The sequence below is a fragment of the Miscanthus floridulus genome, chromosome 5, assembly GCF_019320115.1.
Source record: "Miscanthus floridulus cultivar M001 chromosome 5, ASM1932011v1, whole genome shotgun sequence".
Taxonomy (NCBI): Eukaryota; Viridiplantae; Streptophyta; class Magnoliopsida; order Poales; family Poaceae; genus Miscanthus; species Miscanthus floridulus.
In genome coordinates, this window is record NC_089584.1 from 40115545 (window position 1) to 40137416 (window position 21872).

A 21872-nucleotide genomic window follows, 5' to 3' on the forward strand; every position below is an offset into this window, starting at 1 on the left:
AACGGGCCCAGTCTACTCGTCGTGCAGTGCAGGATGCATCCATCCATGTCATCGTACGTGTCAGGCTGCGCTGGAACTTACCAGAACTTACCGTGCATGCATTATTATATAGGAACAACTAGAATGGCAGGAGTGGTGGCAACAGCGTATACCAACATCTGGATGCCTTGTCGCATATGGCATTGTCGGCCGGTCATGTTACTACTGTACTACCGACCCCTGGATAGATAGCCTGGGCACATAAATGGCCAGGGTGTTTCAGGCCACGTTTGTTTCTTCCTCCTAAACCTTAGTCTTTGTCATATCAGATATTTAGACATATGTATAGAGTATTAAATATAGACTAATCATGAAACTAAATACATAGATAGAGACTAATTTGCGAGACGAATTTTTTAAGCCTAACTAGTCCATGATTTGACAATGTACGCTACAGTAAACATATGCTAATGATGAATTAATTAGGCTTAATAAATTCGTGTCACGGATTACTGAAGACTTGTGTAATTTATTTTATTATTACTATCCGAACACTCTCATGTCACACCCACAAATAAGAGCTGATGTGACACCGCTAAACTTTAGCCCCCGGATTTGAACACCCCCTTAATTTGTACCTCCCCGCAACTTGTGGACTCCATTTGCGGCAGACTACTACAGTATGTACCACTACTACCCTCGGTGTCAAATTATAGATCGTTTTGGTCTTATAGACATTTAGTTTTTATTATGCATCTAGATATAAGATATTATATATTAGATATACATAATAAAATTTATTATATTGTATATAAATTTAGACTAAAATTGGCGTAGGACACTCTTCAATATTGGTACTTTGCTGATGGACACCGGTCAATGATGTATTCGGTAAAAAACACTCTTCAATTATGACAATTGATCGATACTACTGGTACCTTGTACGTACCCTAGGACGGGAAGTATTGTAGTACTATATTCCCTCCCTCTAGAAAAAAATGCAACAACGAGTTGCGTGTTAGCAAAAGTAGTTCATGTTTAACTAAATTTTTAGTAAATACTATTTATATTTTATTGCTCCAAAATAATTTAATAATATGTATTTGATATCATAAATATTGATACTTTTTTTATATATAAATTGATTGAACTTAAGAATTAAGATACGGGACTATGACATTGTGCTATAATTGCATTTTTTCATCTTTGCTCACGTGTAGCACGCACTGGTGGCTGCGATCGAACTGGAGTGGTAAGTACTGCTGTATAGGTAACCTTTAGCCTATTCGTTTCGGCTTATACGATCGTGGATTATATGCTGCAAGTGTTTTTCTCTTACACCAAATCAGTCAGCAGTATTTCTGATTTATAATCCACGATTGTTTTAGCCGAAAGGTACGTACTGTTTCTAACTGTTCCGTGGCCAACTCTTAGTCATCTCCAGCCTTCACGTACGTACCTCTTTTCCGCTACCTAATTGCATTGGACGGAGATGACTGATCGATCGTGCGACACCCTGTACTTCGCTAGGGTTACCAACCGGAAAACCCAGCCAATTATGAAGCCAATCATGCCTCTCTGTGCCGTTTCTCCTCGTGCTGAGATCTAGGGTCTTATTATTTGTTCAATTCAACTTTATATTATTATTATTATTATTATTATTACGCATGGCATGTACTATGATCTATCTGCCAAGCGCCCTTGGCTCCGTTCGCGTGTTCTTAAACCCGGCTTGATTCGCTTCTTTTTTTTATCCGAAACAGTGTTTTCCTCTCACATATTCATCCAGATTCTTCCAGAATTCCTCTTAGCGAACGAGGCGGCCTTCTTCACTTTGTTTTGCAACTTTTTGCTGCTGAAAACAGCGGATCATGCGTATGTTGGTTGGGCAGGTATATATTTCGTGATTGGTTAGGTGCGGCTTGCAATGGTTTTCTTGGCCCATCTCCACAATCGATCTGATGGAGTCCACACCTTTTTAGTTTATTTGCTGTTCCTTCATTCCTAGCTGCTGGTAAAAACAAGGCTGTGCTTCGATAACAGTTTAGTCACTGCTTGAACACTGTAGATATTTATGTTTATTTGTTATTAAGTGCACCACCGTTTCAAGCTGTCGAGGGCCAGGCTCAGGACATGATTATTCTCCGATCCCGTTTGTGCGTTGTTGAGACCTAGTTGCGTACGGCACCATTAGGACAGAAAGTTGTGTCTATAGCAATGTGGCATGCGTTGCAACAGGCAATGCATGCAGGGCCCTGATCGAGAGAGAGAGAGAGAGAGAGAGAGAGAGAGAGAGAGAGAGAGAGAGAGAGAGAGAGAGAGAGAGTTTGTGGTCTTTACACTTTGTGTTTATTTTTCTGCCTCACATTCAATGGCAGCTTTATAGTACATGCGAATCTTTTGAATCAACTTTATTTGAGCTCATCATCATGTACGTATCCATTACCTCTACTACCTATTGGTTGCCATATATAATGTGATATCCATACATGATATATTTCTACCTGCTTCACCATATAATGTGGTGGAGTTGCTTGCATTGGAGCACACACAAAAAACTCATGTTTCTAATCTGAGTATAAATAAAAATACTTAAAGTCAGAATAACTTCTGTCCTTGTTGCTTGCACTATGAAGACGTCAGTGATGCCATGGGGGCAAATGTGTTATTTTTCTTGTTGCTAAGCACTTGGAGGTAGTACAATGCAAGGCCGGTGAGCTATGAGCAGAGAAAAATAAAAACACTATTTCAAAGCTAAGATGGTGTTTCAGGTGAAACATGCATGCCGACAGGGAGTGTTTTATATGTTACTCCTATACGTGATGACTCAAGTTACCGCTACAGAAACTTGAGTCATCACGGTAAAAACACACTAGCCATGCATTGCATGGCTCCAATATATACTACTCATATATGTGCATTGCATGGCTCCAACACATTCTGCATACTATGTATATTTATAGTTCAAAATTTCAGAGAAATTTCACCAAAATTTTGTGAAATTTCAGTAATTTCAGGGGTGGCACAAAAAAGTAAAAAAATCAAAAAATCTTATTACACTAATGCATGTGCTTTATTGTAAAAGTATAACTCTAGACTCATATTTTCTATTGCTCTGCTCAATAGATGTATAGTCATAAACCGTGCCAATATTTTTTCAAGATCTAAATATTTATGAAAATTATACTTCTTGTTGAAGTCTCCAAAAAATTCGATGAAAGTTCGCCGAAAGTTCACGAATTTCGGTAATTTCTGGAGTGACCGAAAATGTTCGAGAATACCGAATTTGAAAACCCTGTATATATTCCGGTAATGCTACATGTATAATTCTCTCTCACACACACACAATTCACTTGTTTGTTACTACAATATACTATTACATTTTCCATCTTTTTTTTCTATACATACATAAGTAATCGCGCGTTATACTCCTTTTATCTGCACTAATCTTAATTACTTTTCTCTGTTCCTTTGCCTTCTTCCTTCTAATAAACAAGTAGCAGCAGGCCGGAACGATGCATGTGTAGTGTAGGACGTCCATCGATCACTAGCTAGCTGCTATCTAGTAGCATTTGAGGCTGCTGTTATCGTTCCTGCTGGGCACGCCTTCCATGAGGCACGGCACCGGCGGCACCGTGGGCGTGGCGGCGCTGCCGTACACGTTCCAGCAGAAGGGGTCGTCGATGGTCTCGCCGGTCGCGGGGAGCAGCTCGACGTCGGAGAGCGTGATGTTGGTGCACGGCACGGCGTCGCTGCATCCGAAGTGGATGGGCGGCGTGCGCGCGTCGTAGGTGCCCCGGATGCCGGCGTAGGAGACGCCGTTGACGAAGACGGCGGAGGTGGCGTTCTCGCAGCTCTTGGAGAGGCAGTAGTACTGGTCGATGATGATGGGGTTGCGCACGGCGTCCATGCGCACGTTCTCGAAGGAGACGGAGGACACGGCGCCGGAGCCGCCCTGCCACGTCTTGATCCGGACGCCGTTGTCCGAGTGGCGGATCACGGCGTTGCGCACGGTGACGTTGGCCACGCACGCCCGCGAGCCCTGCTTGCCCAGGCTCCCGATGCTGATGCCGTGGCCGCCGGGCCCGCAGGTGACGTTCTCGACGTGCATGTTGAGGGTGCCGGCGCCGATGGAGACGCAGTCGTCGCCGTTGGAGACGGCGGTGTTGGTGATGAGCACGTCCCTGCTGTTCTCGACGTGGATGCCGTCGGTGTTGGGGCTCAGCGCCGGGGAGCGGATGGACAGGCCGCTGGCGACAACGCCGTGGCAGTTGTCGAACCGGATGTGGAACTCTGAGCTGTTCTGCACCTTGAGGCCTTGCACCGTTACGTTGTTGGTCATGAAAAACCTGAGCGCCTGCCCGGTCACCATGAGCATGAGAGATCAACGTCGTCAGTCCATCAGACTAGCTAGTACTTGCATTGACTGACGACAGGCCCAAGTGGCCGTTATAATGCGGTTATAGTCGTTAGTTAGGCCACTTACCACTGGGCTGTCACAGGATGCACCGTGGCCGCTTGATCCGCCATGGCCCTTCTGAGACTTGCAGGGGAGCTCCCACCACTTCTGGCCCTTGCCGTCGATGAGGCCGGCGCCCTGCAGCGACATGCCGTGGGCCTGGTAGAACAGCAGCCAGTTGCGCTTGCTGCCCAGCCACATGTCGGGGTCGCTCGGCGCCACGATCGTCCCGTCGAGCTGCACGAACACACAGACGACAGAACGCCATTGGGATCAGCAAGCAGTCTGAACGATGCCGTACCAGCGGTAGTAGTACGTGGCGCAAAGTCAAGATCATCAAGTCCGCATTTTTAATTTCTCCACGGCGGCGGGCGTCGGCTGCCAACCTGAATCGTGACGCTCCCCTGGCACGGGCCGGTGAAGACGGTGGAGTGCACGAGGAACGAGTAGCCGGCGGCGGCGAGCACGACGCTGTCCCCGTCGTCCTGGCACGCGGTGTCCCACGCGGTCTTGATGGCGTCGGTGTCGTCCGTCACGCCGTCCCCGACGGCGCCGAAGTCCTTGACGACGTCGTACACGGAGCCGGCCGCGCCCGCCGCGGGTGCCGGTGCTGGCTCCGGCGCGGCGCCAGGCGTCGGGTAGCCGCCCGACCCCGACGACGACGGAGGCGGGGCCGGGGGAGAGACGGGCCGCGCGTGCGGAGGAGGCGCATTCTGCCGCCTCCCGCTCTTCGGGCCCGGAGCGTGCTTCGTGTGGTGGTGGTGGTGGCGGCTGCCCTGGACCCCACCGCAGAGGAAGCTCGAGGAGACGGCGAGAGAAAGAAGCAGAGCAATGGCGGTCCTGGCGGTGAACTCCATTGTATTAATTACCAAAGGCGATCGAATTATGTAGCTGAGGAGCTAAACTCTGGATCTTGGGTCGCTAATAGATGAGAATGAGAGTGAGATTGCAATTGCAATTGCAGTGAGCGGCCGGAATGGTGAATCTTGCTTGGGTCCCTAGGCGTGCTTATATACACGCGGGCCTAGACAGGGCAGCGAGTGTGCCACGGCGTGCGCGGTCGCTGTCGCGGGGATCTAGCAAGCTTTAGCAGACGAAACGAGCTAGCTAGCTAGACTGCTGGTGCTGTAGGTGAGGTGAGGCGGGGCAGTCGGCTGCAGTGGTTGGGTTGGAGACGGTGGCGAGTGCGAGCGCACGGATTTATAGGTGGCGCGAGCGAGAGGCCGAGAGCGAGCACGGGCGCCGTGCGCGGGAACAGAGAACAGGAGGAGGAGCAGGAGGAGGGCGGTGGTGGTGGGAGTGGTAGTGGAGGCCTCATCAGAGGCTTGTTATGTGGCTGCTCGTGGCCATCCGCGCCGAAGGGCGTCCCGGTTTTTCTAATGGCGGCGACCGACCGACCGAGCGGGCCACCGGTGGCCACGGACCACGGCCGGCCCCCTAGCTTTTCAGCGCAATGTGGCCGAGCGTGCGTGCGCTGGTGCACCAGCGCGCGGGCATGCACGGCCACGAGGAGAAAGATTGCCAAAAGAAGAACTAAAGGGGACCGGCGCCGAGAAGACGAGACGATGAAGTCCCTCCCGTTTGGAATGGTCGTCGCCGGCCCGATCGCTAGGAATATTCAAGCTATGCATCAGTCACTAGTGCCTGTTTGATCGTTTCTGCTAGCTAGGTTCTACGTATACCACTCCCGGCCGGCCGGCTCGTGCATGCTGTGTATGTCGCTGCCGCCGCCGCCGTTGCCGCTGCGTCACGTTTCTTGATGTGTATGTGTAGTTGCCTACACCCCTACGCGCGTTGTTTGCCCCCGATCGCTTCCGAGGCATGCATGCATGCATCGGATCGGACAAGTTGGACCCAGATCGATCTTCCTTCTTCAGGCCGAGGCCACGCACTATATTATTGTTGCTTCATTGATCGATCAAAAGGAAGAACTGGTCGTCTACGAGAAGTCGATGGCCGGACATGGACCTCAGCTCGTGGCCGGCGTGCGTGATTGGGCGAGCTCCATGCGTGCACTCTCGTGGTCATAGATTGCTGCTGCTGCTGCTGATGCGAGCGAGACTAGAGGGAGCTCGCTCTCTCGGCAAAGTTACTCGTCAGGTGGCGCTTTTTATATATATATACATATACTAGTGCTACTTTTATATATATATTTACTAGGAAGAAGTGGATTAACCCGATCGATTGCATTGAGAGCTCTAGGGGCGGTGGCCATGGACCGCCATGGAGGCACCACTATTCCATATCTTGCCGTCGGTTCAAAAAAAACTCCTTCACTGTCGGATTTTAAATCGATAGTGGCATATCGGTAGTAATGGGGGGTTTGACATCACTGTCGGTTCTTATAAACCGATACTGATGTGAACTGACAGTGATGTGGTTTATAGGAAAGCTAAAAAATTCATTGAAAAAATAGGATTTTTTTTAATACCGGGAGAGGCCCCAAACAGCCACACGGTCGCGCGTCGCAAGTCACAAGTCATACGATTTTTCGTGCACTTCACGACCACTGGTGCTCGAACCCTTGATCTCCTGCTTCGCGTCTTCGGCCCCTAACCACTCCACCTGCAAGCTGTTTGTGTCCAAACGAGGTTTTCGTCCTAGCCATTTTATGTTCATCTGATTTTGAAATAAGTATTTGGGACCCTAAACGAATTCAAATGAAAAAGTTGTCAACTATAAAGTTTTATAACATTTCGAGATCTACAACTTTTATTTTGGTAGTTTCTCCATCCGAGGTCGTTTACAAAATTTGAATTTCAAATTTGAGAAATTCAAACGTATTTTTCCATGACAAGATGATTTCAAATAAAAAAGTTATCAACTACAAAGTTTCATAACTTTTTTAGATCTACAACTTTCGTTTTTGCTGTTCGTCTATCCAAGGTCATTTAAAAAATTCAAATTTTAAAATTTTTAAAATTCAAACGTAGTTTTCCTTGAGAAGATGATTTTAAATCAAAAAGTTGTCAACTACAAAGTTTCATAACTTTTTGGGATCTACAACTTTAATTTTCGTAGTTTCTCCACCCAAGGTAGTTTATAAAATTTAAATTTCAAATTTTAGAAATTCAAAAGTAATTTTCCTTGAGAAGAAGATTTCAAATCAAAAAGTTATTAACTACAGGGTTTCATAACTTTCTAAGATCTACAATTTTTATTTTGGTCATTTGATCATTTATTCATCCAACATAGTGGTAGTAACATTTTTCACAAATGTTACACATCCCTCTATAAGAGAGATATGTAAATTTTGTGAACAATATTACTACTACTTTATTGGATAAAGAAATGACCAAAATAAAAGTTGTAGATCTTGATAAGTTCTACAACTTCTATGTTCATCACTTTTTCAGCTGAAATCATTTAGTGTTCCAAAATGACATTTGAAGTTGTCATTTTTTGAAATTCATAATTCAAATAGATAAAACACAGTCACATGAAAAGATGGATAAAATAATAGCGGTAAGATCACAATAAATTGATAGGGCATTATTTTAGAAATTTCTAGGGAAAAAACATCAAATTTGAAGTTAGTATGAGGGAGAAAAACTAGTTACTAGTTTTAGCCAGAGATTAAAAAGAGAAATCAGAATTCTTCAATAATTTCAAAATTTAATTTTAAACAGTATTTTCAAGTAGTAAATGATCTCAAATGAAAAAGTTTTCAACTACAAAGTTGCATAACTTTTCGAGATCCACAACTTTAGTTTTGAGCGTTTCTCCATCCAAGGCCGTTTGAAAAATTTAAATTTTAAATTTTAGAAATCAAACGTAATTTTCGTTAGATAGATTATTTCAAATGAAAATATTTGAACATACAAATGATCTCAAATTAAAAAAGTTTAAACAACAAAGTTGTAGGTCTCGTCAAGTACTACAACTTTGATATAAAGTTCATCTTCATCGGACATCATATGAGAAACTTATGAAGTTTTCTTGCAGCATATCACTGTCGGTTCAAGCCACGAACCGACAGTGATAGTATCAGTGTCGGTTCTTAGCTAAAACCGACAGTGATGACCCAATATCACTGTCGGTTCTTGGCTAAAACCGACAGTGATATGAACTGACAGTGAATATCCGAATATCAGTGTCGGTTGATCCTATGACTGTCGGTTTTAACCAAAAACCGACAGTGATGGGCTATCACTGTCGGCTTTTTAAAATCCGACAGTGATGAGGCTGGCAGCGATGTCCAATTGTGTAGTAGTGCACGCACAATGTGGTTGAAAGCTCGCGAATTGCGCGACCGACTACATACGTGTGCGTACGTGTTTTTGATTGCGGTAAATTTGACGGCCACAAGATGGAGTCGATGGTGCTGGAGTGGTCCATTTGGCGCCTAAACAAGTGCATTAGTAGCAGCAGCGTACTGTTTCGCCATTGACGCATGTGGTGTTGCATGCACTCAGGGTTTGCAGGTCGGTAGTAGAGGGGAGCTAGCTAGTACTCTAGCTATCTAACCTAGCTAGCAAAATGATGCACTACTGCTAGTAGAGTGGTGTATCATGCTAGCATGATAGCGTTAGCTGGAGATTAGTTTAAGGCCTGCAGTCAATCGGTTAATCTGCAATTGTTTTCGTTATCTGATTGGAGAGACTATGCATCAGCTCGAGCCATCTCTTGCTGGTGGTGCCGGGAGAGCAATAATCATTTACAGCCTACTGCCTACTTAGAAGGATCGACGTTACTGAAACAATTAAGGAACTCGATGCCTCTATTGTATGCAGGACTAGGACAGAAATTCTTCGTCGGATGTTATATGTCACCCTCAGGCCTCACCAAATGTGGTGCCAGCTATATGCGCGGCGGCAGTTTTCTACTGCACTTAAATTCCTGGTCTTGGACGATCCCTTGCTTCATGGTCATGGCATTAGTAGCCGGGAACTGTAACTTTTGGCAACACCAAATTTGGTTGGAAGGAGCTAGTGCATTCAGCTTTGGCAGTGACATGATAACTGTGACAGTCTGACAGATGAGCAAACTGGGAAACATGTAATGATTTAGCTCACCAAATGACAAACAACTGAGTTAATAAAAATCTAAATTTGGAAGTATATATTAGGCAGAACACAGCACTATATTTAACTGCAAGCAGACATTCAGAATTGCTAAGGTAGCACTGATCTTGTGTTCTTTCTCTGACAAAGGAACTCTCTCTACTCCTTTTGCTAGGCCATATTTTTAAACTAAACAAACTGCTTATATATGCCTACTCATAAAGATGATCCAGTAAGTTTGTGCCACACTTTGAGTGGATGGATTTTTTGGGAACTAACAAAAGGATAGAGCGCACATTGCGGCCCAACGATTTGGTGAGAGCTAGCGTAAATAATTAAACCTGCAAATGCTAAATTGTAATAAACCATGTCTATGTGTTACTCCATACTTGTCTGCGCAACGTTGTCGGCCCGGTTGTGTTATTCGGCAGCAAACATGCAGTACCTCTGCGGGTTGACGGTAATGATCTGGTCTTGTTCGGATCTCCATCTATCTACCCATGATGATTTTACATGCTTATATTTATGGGACCGTGAACTGAATGGTTACTGTATAAAAACCGGAATGCTGTGCTACCGATCGTGGATTATAAGCTGGAACAGTATTTTTCTCTCGGACCAAACCAGCCAGCAGTAAATAATCCACGATCGTTTACGGCCTGCCGATCAGGCTCATCACTCTGGCTCCATTCTCTATACCACCCCGTAGAAGGGGCGCGGTTAAATTTTTAGATAACTCGGTGGCCTGGCCTGGCATTAGTTTCGGACAGGTGTCCGTTTTTGCAGGTGTTTTTCTTTGATTGAGTGATTGAAGAAACCATCAAGAAGCTGGTGCCTGGCCTGGTTATCCTTGATACGTGTACAAGGACTCCTTGACAAAAGGCAGAAGTGAGAAAATTGGCACTGAAACGGGAAACAGTCGAAGGAACACGGTAGTGCTTATCTTTTTTTGACGGTTAAACTCTCTTAACTGAAAGCAGCCATGGCTAAACTCAGTATTTTATAGCGCTATAGTGATCATCCCAAGTTCGTATGTGCCACACTCCGGGGTCTGAGTGGATGCAGCAAAAGCAGATCAAAACAAAACAGGGGGAGTCCGGTGAAAGCATAAAGAAATCTGCAAATGCCAACAGCAAGCCCCATGAACAGCATCTGCCTCATATTATTGGCTGTGATATATCTTTTAAGCACACTTAGGGTGTGTTTAGTAATCTGGCAGACTTTCTTGTGGCTCTGGCTTCTCCTCCGTTCTTGTGGCTCCGGCTGCTCCTCCGCAGCGCGCTGTGGCAGTACTGTTCATAGAAACCTTTTTTTTCCACCTGCCAAAATGAATTAGGAGTCACCGGCACTGCTCTATAGTACATTGGCTTCGGCTTTGCAACAAAATTTGTCTTCAGGCTGCTCTTCGAAACGGGAGTAGTAGAGTATGCATCATTGAATATTTATGCTTTTTAATCAAGAGTTGATTAATGCTTGTCAGCAGTTTGTCTAAAGCACATGATGCAGCCAATCCTAGTTTGCCAGGTTCAAGCTAGCAGGTGATTGCCTCTTCGTTTCTCACTGTCAGAGTGTCAGTCCGAGGTGATAAATCAACAACGCTGCATCTGCATGTGTTCATCGCATACATACACCGATACACGGTAACAGATCGAGATGCTTTCCTATATACTTGTTGTATAATTTAGACAACACGCCTCGTGAAGAAGACGCATGATTGGCTATGAATGCACAGTCTCATCTACTAGTAGTGTTTTGAGTCGGTAAGCGGCCAACTCATGACTACTGCCAGTTATAGATGGCATGGTCAGACCACATGTGAATTTGTGATCAGCAGCACTCTACCAGCAGAGATGAATAAACCAAAAAATGAAGCATATTTAAAAAGCTCTGCCTTCTGTTCATCTGTTTAGTGATTCATGGTTTAACAGGTCCGCCACTTGAATTCGTTCTTGCTCGTCCCAAGGTAAATAGTTAGGAAAACTTGGCCCATGGGAGGTGCCCACTTGTTGCTCGTCCCATGGTAAACAAGTGATACAAATTCTGGAACGAGAAATACAGATAAAAAGGTGGGCAGTAAGACAACATACATGAGCCTATTTCAGAAAAAAACAGCATTCCTTAACTGTCAATCCAGGATCAACAGATGGCAAGTAAAATAACACCATACATGAACCTATTCAGAAAAACGGCATTAGTCAATCCAAACCCGGTAAGTTCACAAACTACAGCCACGCCTCATTCCAAGGAATGGATCTTCAATTTATAACAGCCCATTCCTTGCGGGAAAAGAAAGATATAATACATGCCCTGCTAAAGCTAATGTGATGCACATTCAGTGGGGCATGCTTTCTTTCGTGTGTAGAACAGAAAAAAAAAAAGGTGCTGCCAACGTGCTCCCATCTTATGCGGTCACACTCCCACGGGCGGCATCGCGCTTGGCTGCAAATTCCAGCTCCTCTGGAGTGAAGGGGAGTGGCTTTGTCGGTGCCGGCAGGCGGCCAATGCTATCAACCTTGTCTCGTTGCTTGGGCGGAGGCCTTGCTGCTTTTGGTAACAGGCGGCCCTTCTTCTCAAACCACTCGGGTTTCAGGAGCGCCCGGAATCCAAGTTTGTTGTAATACACCAGCCTTACTGTCCCACCAGCAGCTTCCACGGCAGCTTTGGCCCTTGCAGTTGCCCTTGACACCTACAATATTCAGTGCATCTGCTGTTTGAGAATGGATATCTCCACTTGCGAAATGATGAAAGCAACCACAAATGGTATCAGAAGACTACTGAAAGAAGATTCATCATTTTGCCTTTTCAGTTGCCTACATCTTCCAATTCAAGATCATTTAGTATTGTGTTCAAAAAAAAAAAAAGATCATCTAGTATTAGTTGATAGCTGGGCCCATACCAAATGATAATGATAGGTAAAGATAACAAATATTCATAAGCTAAAATACCTAATCATCTCTACCAAGAGACTAATCAGTACTCAAATGTTCATGTCTATGCATTAAGTTTGTGCTGCCGCATATGGATTGCAAGGAAATTGAATTCCAAATCACCTTCTTGAAACAAAAGCCATTATCTGTACTCAGCATGATTACAGATTATGGACAGGATAATAGATCATATGGTGATGTGGAGATATAAGTTTAACAAAAAACAAATTCGTTTTTTTAGTAGATGTCCAATTGCATGTTTGAAGCTTCAATCATCACATGAACCAAGAAGCAGAACATAATTTTTCTAGGCAAGAGCCAGAAGTTCGTTTTTTGAACATTAAAGACAAGCATATTACTCCTGACAAGATGGATTGCAAGGAAATAAGAACTAGGCCTGTTTGGATGACGTAGTTTTAGAAAACTGTGGCATCATGAAACTGTGGTTTTGTAATCCAACCATGGTTTAGAAAAAAGAGGTCAAGAGTGTTGTTTCTAGAACTCCAAAAAGACTACTGTTTTGACAAAACCATGGTTTTAGAAACTAGGCTTGTTGTATCGAAACACCGAGCAGCTTTTGAAAACCAAAGTGCTCCTATTTTGCAAAACCATAGTATTTATCTGATACTCCAAAAAATACTTTATCTCCAAACAGGGCCTATAGGGTGAATTCCACACTTGCTTTCAGTAGAAATACTTTTTTGAATGGAGATCATGTTTACCTCAAGGTGAATAGGCCATTTGATTTCTTCTGCTCCACGGCCCATTAAACGAATTCCATCCTTTATTTGCTTCCCAATGGCACCTGTTTCCTGCCAAAGTGGAATACAGAGGTTGATGTCATTAAACAAAAGAACAGTATTGTTCAAGAAATAATTCTATGTACCTTTAGTGTCTTCATGGTGATCAATTCAGAGGAATCAATCTTCCCAGCATTGATTAGCTTTGCAATTTTCCCCAGTCCACAGGGCTGATTAGAAAGAAACAATAATAACATCAAATATTGAAATACCAGCTATAACAGAAAACAATTCAAACTTCGAGGAGGTTCAAGTCATGAATGAGGATGGATCAGTAATATTCACAATTTGCTCAATATATTCATACCATATACAACCAAAACAGTTCCTGAAGGCAGTATCCCTTTTTAAGTGTAGTGTTGAAGAAAATTGTTTGCTCATTGATTTATATTTCAATAGTTGCACACCATGAGGATAATTCAATGACCTACTCATTATGCTTTCTAAAACTCCTTGGTCCTTGCGTTTGCTTCTCGGAGGGAGCATGAATGCCAAGGATAGTAGTGTATAATGTCTGTGTTAATGGCATTTGTAGTTCTGTACATTTAGTCAATGATTTACTTAAATAACTTATACATGTGGCATCTGAGCTTCAATACAATCAACTTTCTTAACAATATTCATCCTCCAAATGCAAATATCTTCTCAACTATTCTCCATCACATCTACCCTTCATATCAGAATATATGCGCTGACACATGTCACAACTGGTGTTGACATGGCACAAAATGCGCATCAAACAGTACCACTGCTCCAATCAATGTCATCTATGTTGGACCAGGTTAGGAGAGCTATGATATGATGAAGGGAAATTTTGGCCAATGCAGTAATAATCCAAGCTCACCAAAATTTTCCAACCAATAGCATAGGGCTAAAAATATTTATGTTTTTCTATCCCCACACTAATTTATCCCTTCTTATTAAGCAATCCATACCCACCATGTATCCAAATGAAGCCAAAGTCTAAAGCAAACTATGGATCAAGAAGGCTATATTGAATAGAAGCATAGAGATGTAATCATGCTTCTTGAATTCTTGTTACATCATTTTCTCTCTTCTTCTTTTGTGCGTGTTCACCACGGTGATAAGAAAGCATACTCTACCTCGAAACTAACCTACAACACACATTCAATTAGTCCAACTGCGCAAACGGTTCACATAAACATTGGCAAGTAAATTCATTAATGCAAATAATTATGTCAACTGCATTAATTCAAAACTAGGGCCCTACAACAGCATGCTTATTCAATCATACTGTCTGTCGAATTTGAAACCAAACTAAGGAAGAAGAGCAAAGTTACAGCCATAGTTTTTAAGGCGGTAAGGCGAGGTGCGGCGCTCCACCCCCTTCCAGACGGCGAATTAGGCGCGCGGCGAGGCGACGCCACGCCATACACATACACCAACCTTCCATAGGACAGCACAAACATACACTTATACATACCTTTCTGCTGCCAGTTCTGGAGCCAATTCTGGTGCAAGCAACAAGAAGCAGAGCAGAGGCTCAGAGTAGAACTGAGCAGAGGCGCATCTAAGCACAAGAAGCAGAGGAGAGTAGAACAGAGCAAGCAGAGGAGAGTAGAACACAGCAGAGGTGCAGGAGAGTAGGAAGGGACATCGAAAGAGGAAGAGGACGGAGAGGCACGAATCAGGAACGGCTCCTCATACCTGTGTGACGTGGGCTTCCAGGCCAGCGGATGGGGAGGCACGAATCAGGGAGGAGTCGTCGAAGAAGAGGGAGGATTCGCAGATTGATGGAAGGAGGCAACGCGCCGCCGGCAGGGAGTCCAGGTTCGCGCGGCCTCTTTCCTTTCCTCCGCGCGTCCTCTTTCCTTTCCCCCACGCGGCCTCTTCCCTTTCCCCCGCGCGCGCAACTCTCCTTCCCGCGCGCGTCTCTTTCCCCGCGCGCGCCTCTTTCTCTCCGTTTCCCGTCCCCTGCGCGCGCATCTGCTCTTGCACGGCGTCCGCCTGGACGCCCAATCGCGGCGACGCCTTCTGACGCAAGGCGACGCCATACGACCGAAGGTCGTGGCGAGCCCGACGCCCAGCTTCAAAAATCGCCTGGACGCCAAGTCGTCGCCTAGGCGATGCCTTAATAACTATGGTTACAGCATACTTTGGTTATTTCAGCATGTTTAGGTTTCGTTGATTTTTCATCCACCTACATCTCTGCAACGCATTTATGACAGGATGGTGTTGCAGAAACAACATTGCAGCAGTGTTTGTACCATATAGATCAAACTGCAAACTTTTGTTGCCATGTTTCTTCTTTTAAGCTCATTCTGCTTTCTTTAGGAATAATAATTCTACTAAAGATCCCAAAATCATTTAACAAAATTGGCCCATGGCAGGTGAGGTAGCACTATCCCAACAAATGATGTAAAAATGGCATCCACATGAACCAACATAAACCAAACCACAATTCTAAGCATTTTTCACAGTGCACATCGAAGGTCAGGCCTATCACAGTGGTCAAGTCTCGCCACTTTTCTATGCTAGAGGTACTAGGTTCAAATAGTCTCCATGCAAAATAGGCAAGGTTAAGGCAGCCTAAAATCCCTTGACCAGACCCTCCTTGTATAGGACCTTTCAGCACTGAGAAAGCCCTTTTTCAATGGTTCATATTAAACAGTCAATAAATGCTACTTTTGAGACCTTTAATCACAAATAGGTCAAATAAAAAGGGTTCAGGAAACTGGCCGATAATAGGCTAAATTCAAAAATTTTCTTCGTCTAATAAAAAAGGGCGTACCCAGTGCAGAGAGCTCCCGCTCTGTGCTGTGCGGGGTCTGGAGAAGGGTGTTAATGGCAAGCCTTACCCTCGCCTGTGCAATGCGAGGAGACCGCGACTTGAACCCGGGACCTTCCGGTCACAGGCGGTAAGACTCTACCGCTTGCACCAAGCCCGCCACTCTACCGATGTGCACTGTGAAAAATTCTTCGTCTAATAGCAATATCTAAAACCTACCCCAGATTGCTTGGGATTAAAAAGCTTTGCTATTTTTTTTCACATATATTGTAAATTGTAAATAGCAACATCTAGGAAGATAACAAAACCTTCATTCGGTGAGCATATAAGATGAGAAATGAAACTAAGCCAACCCAGGGCGCAGATTGACCATCTCATGTGCAAGCCAACTTACTATGCAGCATTTTTCAATAAAGCGTCATTTTTTATATCAAAGAAATCAGTAGCATTTTGTATCATACAAGTAAGTAGCGTTTTCGATCAAGCACCGTTTGAGGAAATAACAAGAACACATCGATATACTGATTGGAAACAAGGAATGAAAATGCCCATATGTCATCAAGAAGACAAGAATAGCCAGCGATGAGGACGGGGCCGAACACCTGATGCGAGGAGAGGGGAAATGAAAGGGGGGTAATTAAGCAGGAGATGCTGCAGGAATGGGACGGACCTGAAATGTGAGTGAGAAGGGGTTCTTGAATCCCCGGCGGGGCAGGCGGCGGCGGAGCGGCGTCTGGCCACCCTCGAAGCCGAACCTAGCGGTGCCGCGCGCTTTCTGCCCCTTGTGGCCGCGGCCCGCCGTCTTGCCCTTGCCGGAGCCGATCCCGCGTCCCTTGCGCGTCTTCTGCTTCCGCGCGCCCGGGTTGTCACGCAGGTCGTTGAGCCGCAGCAGGGTCCCCACCGTCCGCGGCGCCCTCGCCGCGGGCGCCGATACTGCCGCCACGGCCGCCGCGGCTGCGGCGGCTGTGGCGTAGGATGAGGATGCGGAGGCCACCCATGGGGCGAGGGGTAGCGGCGGATGTGGAGGCAGGAGGCGGCGGGTGGGGATGGCGGCGGTGGTGCGGAGGAGGAGGAGGCGGGAGGCGCGGCGCCACATGGCTAGCGGTGTTGCTTATGGGTTGGGTTCCTCTCCGGTTCGGGTGGGCCGGGGCTGGGGTCTTAGGGTTCATTTGTTTGGGAAAAACATCCAATTTGCCTCCTCCAACAATTCTGCCCTCAATTCTGCTTGTGGTCGATCAATTCTGCCCTCAATTCTGCTTCTCTACAAAATCAGTTTTCTATTACCCTCAACTTTTAAAAGAGTTATATATATATATATATATATATATATATATATATATATATATATATATATATATATATATATATATATATATATATATATATCTTAGGTAGTTTGGATGGTGATTTTGCTGATTTGACACCATATAAAAACCGGATAAATCACACTGAGTTAAAGATACTCCCAATTCAGAGTTTTTGGAAAAAATCGAGAGAAAAAAAAACACTTCTGCAACTGTTCTCAATCCCAGCTCCTAGTGTTTATGTGAAGGAAAGAAACAAGAGCAATGAAGAAGGAATAGTCTCAGTGTGGATCCATAGTTCCATACCACTGGAGAACGATGTATCGGTCTTGGATGAATCGACCTTTTAATATATGTATTGTGAATATTTTTTTCTATAAATTAGATACTGATGATGCTTAAAAAACCAAAAATAATAAAAAAAGGAAAAAGAGTTTTCCACTTATATATGAGCCTCAGGTTTCATGTTAAATAGAAATTTGGATTTCCGGTAGGCTATATGAGAATGTTAGTGCTATTTTGTTCGAACAGGAATACTCAAATTTTATTGCAATCAGAACCGCGATAGAAAAACCATTGACATGTGTGTATGTTGAATTTGACTTTGTTTGCCGCTCGGCTAGCACTAACGTGGCCGGTCGGGTCCTGTTGCAACGCATAGTCGTAATCCTATATTAAAAAAAAAAAAAGAGTGAAGAATGTGTTGGATCAAGTCTTGGAGAAGAGAACACAAGACAGAATGCTCACAACGGAGAGAGGTGAGTGGACAAGGACGGATGATGGCCGTCCGTGGCCGGAATCAGCCTTACGCTTTTCTATTTTGCAATGAACCTATAGCTAAGGCTAATGAGAATAAAATTTTTACTACAGATTAAGCATACAACAATTATTCCTCCATAAAAATTTCACCACAATTAGACTATAAAAACTGCAGCTATAAATTAATTATAAAAAAGCATAGATCTAAAGCTACAACAAAAAAATTGTACTAAATCATACCATATTATATGTTCACTGTGTAGATTTACTCATGTGGAGTCCAATAAAATTGAATTTTCTATTTTATAATTTTTTTCTATGATTTATTATCATGTTTCAAAGATTCAGCCGAAATAAATAAAAAAGAAAAAGACAAAACCGCTTATAACCAGTCAGGAAGGTAAAACGAACGGTTTTGAAAGTTGAGAGAGATGAGTTAACTGGTTTTAATGTTTATGGAGGAAAATCAGACTTTCGTAAAAGTTAAGGGAGATAATATAGACTTTTTTTCTTTTTCTTTTTTTGATATAAGCCTTACGTCAAGCTAAATAACGGGCTGCCAACATTTGTCCCGGCCCAATATGGACAGGCTGATGGGAGTACCAGTTTGGGCTTATTTCGAGAGCCTGCGTTCTAAATGCAGAGCATCCTCTTGCTAGTTGCTCAGATCCATAGGGTTTACCTTTCCCTCGCCGCCTCGACTCCTAGACTCCCTGCTCCCTCACGCCGGCTCCACTCCTAATCGTCGGTGCTTCGCGGGACGGTGGTTCGCCGGGCATTCGTTGTTATTGCCGGCCGGTCTATTTTCCTCTCATCACCGGTAGATCTACGGATCCTTCTTCCCTTGACGCCTCCTACCTTTCTCCAGAAATCTGTTACATTATTACTACCCCGTTCAATTGGTTGTTTTGGTGTTGCTTTGATTTGTTATGCTTTAGATCTCAGCCGACGGCGCCATGGAACCCAAGGTGGCTCCCGAGAAGGACGATAAGGTCCGAGAATCTCGCCGTTGTCGAAGCAGTGGCGAAGAGTAGGATCCCGACGAAGCACAATGTCGATCGAAGCGATCACCCCAGTAGCCCGGATCGTCGTATCCGCGACTACCGGCAGGAGGAGGAGATGCACCGCGAGCACGATGACCACGGTGCCATGAGCCGCCGCCGCCGCCGCCACCACCACCACCGATACAAAGGACGACAGCTATCAGTACAACGACTACGGTGACAGGAGCAACCGTCGCCACGACGATAGGAGCACCCGGCGTCGCCACGACGACAGGAGCAGCAGCCGTCGCCACGACGATAGCCCCTGAAGAAAGCCCGGGTGACAGGAACCTATGTCGCTTAGACGTAGACAGAGGTCTCGATGGAGGAAAGCACGGCCAGGACGTCAGGTGCCGTTTCGAGAACTGTTGATCAGCGTTCACCTTTGTTTCTTCGCAACTGAATTATTCATAGATAAGGCATCCACTTTGCGCACAATGAGTTGGTGAAATACCAATCTGCTTCAATTATTTCGAAAGTGAGTGCTTTGGGCTTGTGTCAATAACTGCCTTTTGAACTTGGGCTATTCAAAGGAATCATTAAGATGCTATTGATAGGTTATCATTTACCTGCTGCTGAATTAGGTGGTGTTTGATCCAGTGACTAAAAATTAGGAGATATGTCGGGAGGACGATGCATGGGGTGTTTGGATACAAATAAAAAAAACAAATTACATAATCCGTCAGTAGCACATGTTTACTGTAGCACCACATTGTCAAATCATGGATTAATTAGGCTTAAAAGATTCGTCTCGCAAATTAGTCGCAAACTATGCAATTAGTTTCGTAATTAGTCTATATTTAATACTCCATGGGACAGCGACTAAAATTTAGGAGGAGCAACCAAACACCACCTTATACTTTTAACATATTTCGGTACCCCTATTTCGTCTCTGCTCATTCTTTGTTTCATTTTGATATTAGTGAGGCACCGCTTTCAGTTCCACAGGAACCGAGTGTGGAACCACAGTTATGCTTAGTGTTGGACAACTTGTGTTGACAAGTGTGTGGTTGAACCATTCGATGATTCTCTGAAGGTTGGCTATTGTTGTGCTTATATTTAATAATCATTCATTCTTTGGTTTTGCTTGAGCGCATGCAAACAATTGCCATGATCGTTTGGCTGATAAACCATGTCTGAAAGTACTGTTGGCTAATTTATTGTGAGAGAAAAATACTATTCGTTGACTGAAAAAGTACGGCTTATAAGCCAAGCGAACATGACGAATGTTTTTTGGGGGCCTTTGGGGTACACCTGGACACTTAGTCAATGTCTCATAAACCATACGTGTAACACGTACACAAACGTATCTGTTTTGCAGATGGACTCTGTTCTACTTAAGGATGTCAAGGCTAATGCTCATGAGATGTGTGCCACCAAAGGTGGTACAGTGACGAATATTTGTGTTAGACCCGTAAGTTAGCATGTGTATAATACTAATAAATATGGACGATGGATTTTATAATAATATTACGATGTACTTTTTACAATGGTTGAACTTTTACAGCTACGCTGGTTTGGTCTACGTGCCATTTAGAGATGTAAGTTATGCGGCAGCTGCAAAGAAAGCATTGGATGGAGAATACTACAATGAGCGGTTAATTAAGGCAACTTATATAGTAAGAAATGCTGCCACGCAGACTTTTTTTTGTTATTTTTATTTTGAATCTCAGTAAATGATGATATCTTGTTTGCCGGGACCCTTCTAAATGCAGGAGCAAGTTTAATGACTAAGCACCACATCTGATATGGGCGGCAGAGTGGATGCAACTACCATGGGAGCTCCAGTATACTAGAAAGCCGTGCGCCTCTCCTTGCGATTGGGCCAATGTCAATAAGGATGGAAACGAGGTTTTGATTGCTACTGTCCGGTTTTGGTTGTAGAGAGTATCTTTATATATTCAACTGAAGTCACATTTATTGTTCGAGAACAACAGATCATCTTATTAGCTGGTTGTTGCCATAAGCTGCTTTTTATACAAGCCATATATCATTGGTTGGAGTTATACTAATCTCTTTAATTCTAATCCTGAGGCAAGCTCGAGCACCTCATTAGGCCACGTCACTCTTTTTTTTTTTGGTCCATCTGATTTTGATCCGACGGAGCTTTCCCCCGAGCTCGTGGCTACGCCGCGCCTCGGGCCTCGGGCCTCGTTTGGCTGGGCTAAAATGGCTGGCTGGGCTAATCAGCCCAGCTGTTCGGCTGGACTTGGCCGTTCGGCGGCCCAAGTCTAGCCGAACGACTGGAGGTAAAAGCCAAGCTGCTGGCTGCGTTCTCCTCCCTCCCTCACTTCGTCCCCCGCGCCCCCACGTCTAGGGTTTCCGCCGTGCGGGCCGCCGCGGGCGTGAGCTCCGCTTCTCTGTGCCTGCCCCGGCGCCGTCGAAAGCCTCACGTTTGTCGAACTAGAGCGCCGCATCCCCCCCTTCAACTTGCCGACGTCGACGCCCGTCCGCCGGCAACAAGGTACCCCTGGATCCGAGTTCACCTCCCTCCCTCCCCACCTGTTCTGACGCCGCCGTCGTCCCCGCCTTCCAGATCCGCCGCCGCCGTTGTCCTCCCCCTCCCCCCCGCCCCCTCTGGATCTGACCCCTACGTGCTCCTATTGTAGGTGAGCCCGACCGCCGTCAACGGATCCGCCTCTCAGTTCACCGGAATCGCCTGCCTTCTCGCCGGAACCGCCACACTGGCAGTGTCGTTCACTTCATCCTGCTCCTCTTCTGAAGGCAGGCACTACATCCACCGTTCGAAACGCGCGAAGACTTCTGGCAAGGCACGTCCCCATCTCTTACGCCCTAACTCCCCTGTTTGTTACTCTTACAAGTGCTGCACTTTTCTTGTATGCTGGATA

At 45.1% G+C, this 21872-nt stretch overlaps 2 protein-coding genes and 1 pseudogene across 2 annotated transcripts; 1 reads left to right on the forward strand and 2 right to left on the reverse strand.

The window, feature by feature from the left end:
- Positions 1-3283: 3283 nt before the first annotated feature.
- LOC136452033 (polygalacturonase At1g48100-like) lies at positions 3284-5632 on the reverse strand. Its single transcript, XM_066452695.1, has 3 exons — positions 4825-5632; positions 4466-4675; positions 3284-4336 (listed from the first exon to the last, which is right to left on the reverse strand). Exons 1-3 carry the CDS (start codon positions 5293-5295, stop codon positions 3542-3544), a joined length of 1476 nt encoding a protein of 491 aa, XP_066308792.1. The 5' UTR covers positions 5296-5632; the 3' UTR covers positions 3284-3541.
- A 6163-nt stretch (positions 5633-11795) lies between these two features.
- Positions 11796-17052, reverse strand: LOC136452034 (uncharacterized). The gene is made up of 4 exons (XM_066452696.1): positions 16588-17052; positions 13255-13338; positions 13091-13180; positions 11796-12127 (listed from the first exon to the last, which is right to left on the reverse strand). The coding sequence occupies exons 1-4, from the start codon at positions 17011-17013 to the stop codon at positions 11843-11845; spliced, it is 885 nt and encodes a 294-aa protein (XP_066308793.1). The 5' UTR covers positions 17014-17052; the 3' UTR covers positions 11796-11842.
- A 1857-nt stretch (positions 17053-18909) lies between these two features.
- On the forward strand, positions 18910-21189 carry LOC136452035 (splicing factor U2af large subunit A-like; annotated as a pseudogene).
- Positions 21190-21872: the final 683 nt, after the last annotated feature.